This window comes from Cyprinodon variegatus, unplaced genomic scaffold (genome assembly GCF_000732505.1).
Source record: "Cyprinodon variegatus isolate N-32 unplaced genomic scaffold, C_variegatus-1.0 Scaffold1365, whole genome shotgun sequence".
Lineage (NCBI taxonomy): Eukaryota > Metazoa > Chordata > Actinopteri > Cyprinodontiformes > Cyprinodontidae > Cyprinodon > Cyprinodon variegatus.
Genome location: NW_015151818.1, coordinates 161,265 through 162,696, shown reverse-complemented (window position 1 = coordinate 162,696; position 1,432 = coordinate 161,265). Strand labels below are relative to the sequence as shown.

Here is a 1,432-nt window from a genome sequence, read left to right as displayed (position 1 = left end):
TGCTCCTCCTGCTAAAGCTGCTCGTCCTGCAGGTGGAAGAACAGCAGCTGTAGCTCCTCCTTGCTCCTGCTGACGTCCAATAGAGCTAAAATCTGCAGCAACGTTCCAGAAAAGTTAAAAACAATCTGCTGCATTTTGTTTCTCATCCAGGAAACTTGTTAAACTCTAAATGTCTGGATTAACTTTGAGTTCCAGGTTTTATAGAAGCAGAAGATCGGCTCAGCAGCTTCTTTTCCAGTTCAGCTTTATTTTCTGGTTTTAAATAAACATTCAAGTTAAACTTGTTTCAGGATGAATTTAAACACGGATTAGATGGAAACCTGAACCAGTTTCCCTCCTTTTATCCAGACGTCCGTCTGGAGGAAGATCTCTGGACCAACAAGTATTTTCCTCAACATTCCAGTGAAGTGATCGGTAACTCCGCCTCCGTCACCAAGCTGCACAGGTACGGGGGGCGGGGGGGCTCACAGGTACGGCTTCATTCCTCCATCCTATAGCTAACACTGAGGGGGGGGGGGGTCTCCTCCTTTTGATCAGCTGGTTGCAGAAATGGAAACTAAGAGCTGAAGGTGAGGAGCAGCGGATGGAGGAAGGAAACGGTAAAATTCTTTCTTTCCCTCAAAGTTTGTGATAATTGATGTTTTTTTAATTATGTTGTAAACATTTTTATTTCCTGCGTCCAGATTTCTGGGACTGTGGCGCCTTCCAGGGCGACGGCGTAGGAAAGGAGCCGCTGGCTAAGGCTATGCTGCTAACGGGACCCTCAGGGGTGGGAAAGACGGCTGCTGTCTATGCCTGCGCTCAGCAGCTCGGCTTCAAGGTGGGAAAACTGTCTTTGGCTTTAGAACTCTGAAAAGTGCGGCAGGCTTTTACGTTCAGCTGTTCCAGCTGTGAGTGTTTAGCCCCCCCTGGACGGGCAGATCCAGGTGGTTTACTGCCCCCTGGTGGTCAGAGGAGGAATGACACAGAACTGAGCTGCTCTTTGACTTGATTGGATCTATTAGCCCCTCCCCCTCCTCCTTATACCACAGGTGTTTGAGGTGAACTGTTCCTCTCAGCGCAGCGGGCGCCATGTTCTGGCTCAGCTGAAGGAGGCCACGCAGTCTCACCTGGTGGACATCCCAGGAGACCATCCGCTGAAGCCGGCGTACTTCAGCAACTTCAACACTGACCGCTCCGCCCCTAAACCAGAGGCCTCAGCAGGTAGGAGGCATTAACAGGTGGGAGGCATTAGCAGGTGGGAGGCATTAGCAGGTGGGAGGCATTAACAGGTGGGAGGCATTAGCAGGTGGGAGGCATTAGCAGGTGGGAGGAATTAGCAGGTGGGAGGCATTAGCAGGTGGGAGGCATTAGCAGGTGGGAGGAATTAGCAGGTGGGAGGCATTAACAGGTGGGAGGCATTAGCAGGTGGGAGGCATTAGCAGGTGGGAGG

At 51.3% G+C, this 1,432-nt stretch overlaps 1 protein-coding gene across 1 annotated transcript in view; it reads left to right on the top strand.

The window, feature by feature from the left end:
* Nucleotides 1–1,432, top strand: part of atad5 (ATPase family, AAA domain containing 5) — a gene marked incomplete at its 5' end in the record, with an annotated part of 10,389 nt that overhangs the window by 2,915 nt on the left and 6,042 nt on the right. Inside the window, 4 exons of the mRNA XM_015402549.1 lie at nucleotides 349–445; nucleotides 538–599; nucleotides 684–820; nucleotides 1,032–1,214. Of these exons, the coding sequence (XP_015258035.1) occupies nucleotides 349–445; nucleotides 538–599; nucleotides 684–820; nucleotides 1,032–1,214 (479 nt within the window). The remainder of the gene's footprint in view (nucleotides 1–348; nucleotides 446–537; nucleotides 600–683; nucleotides 821–1,031; nucleotides 1,215–1,432) is intronic.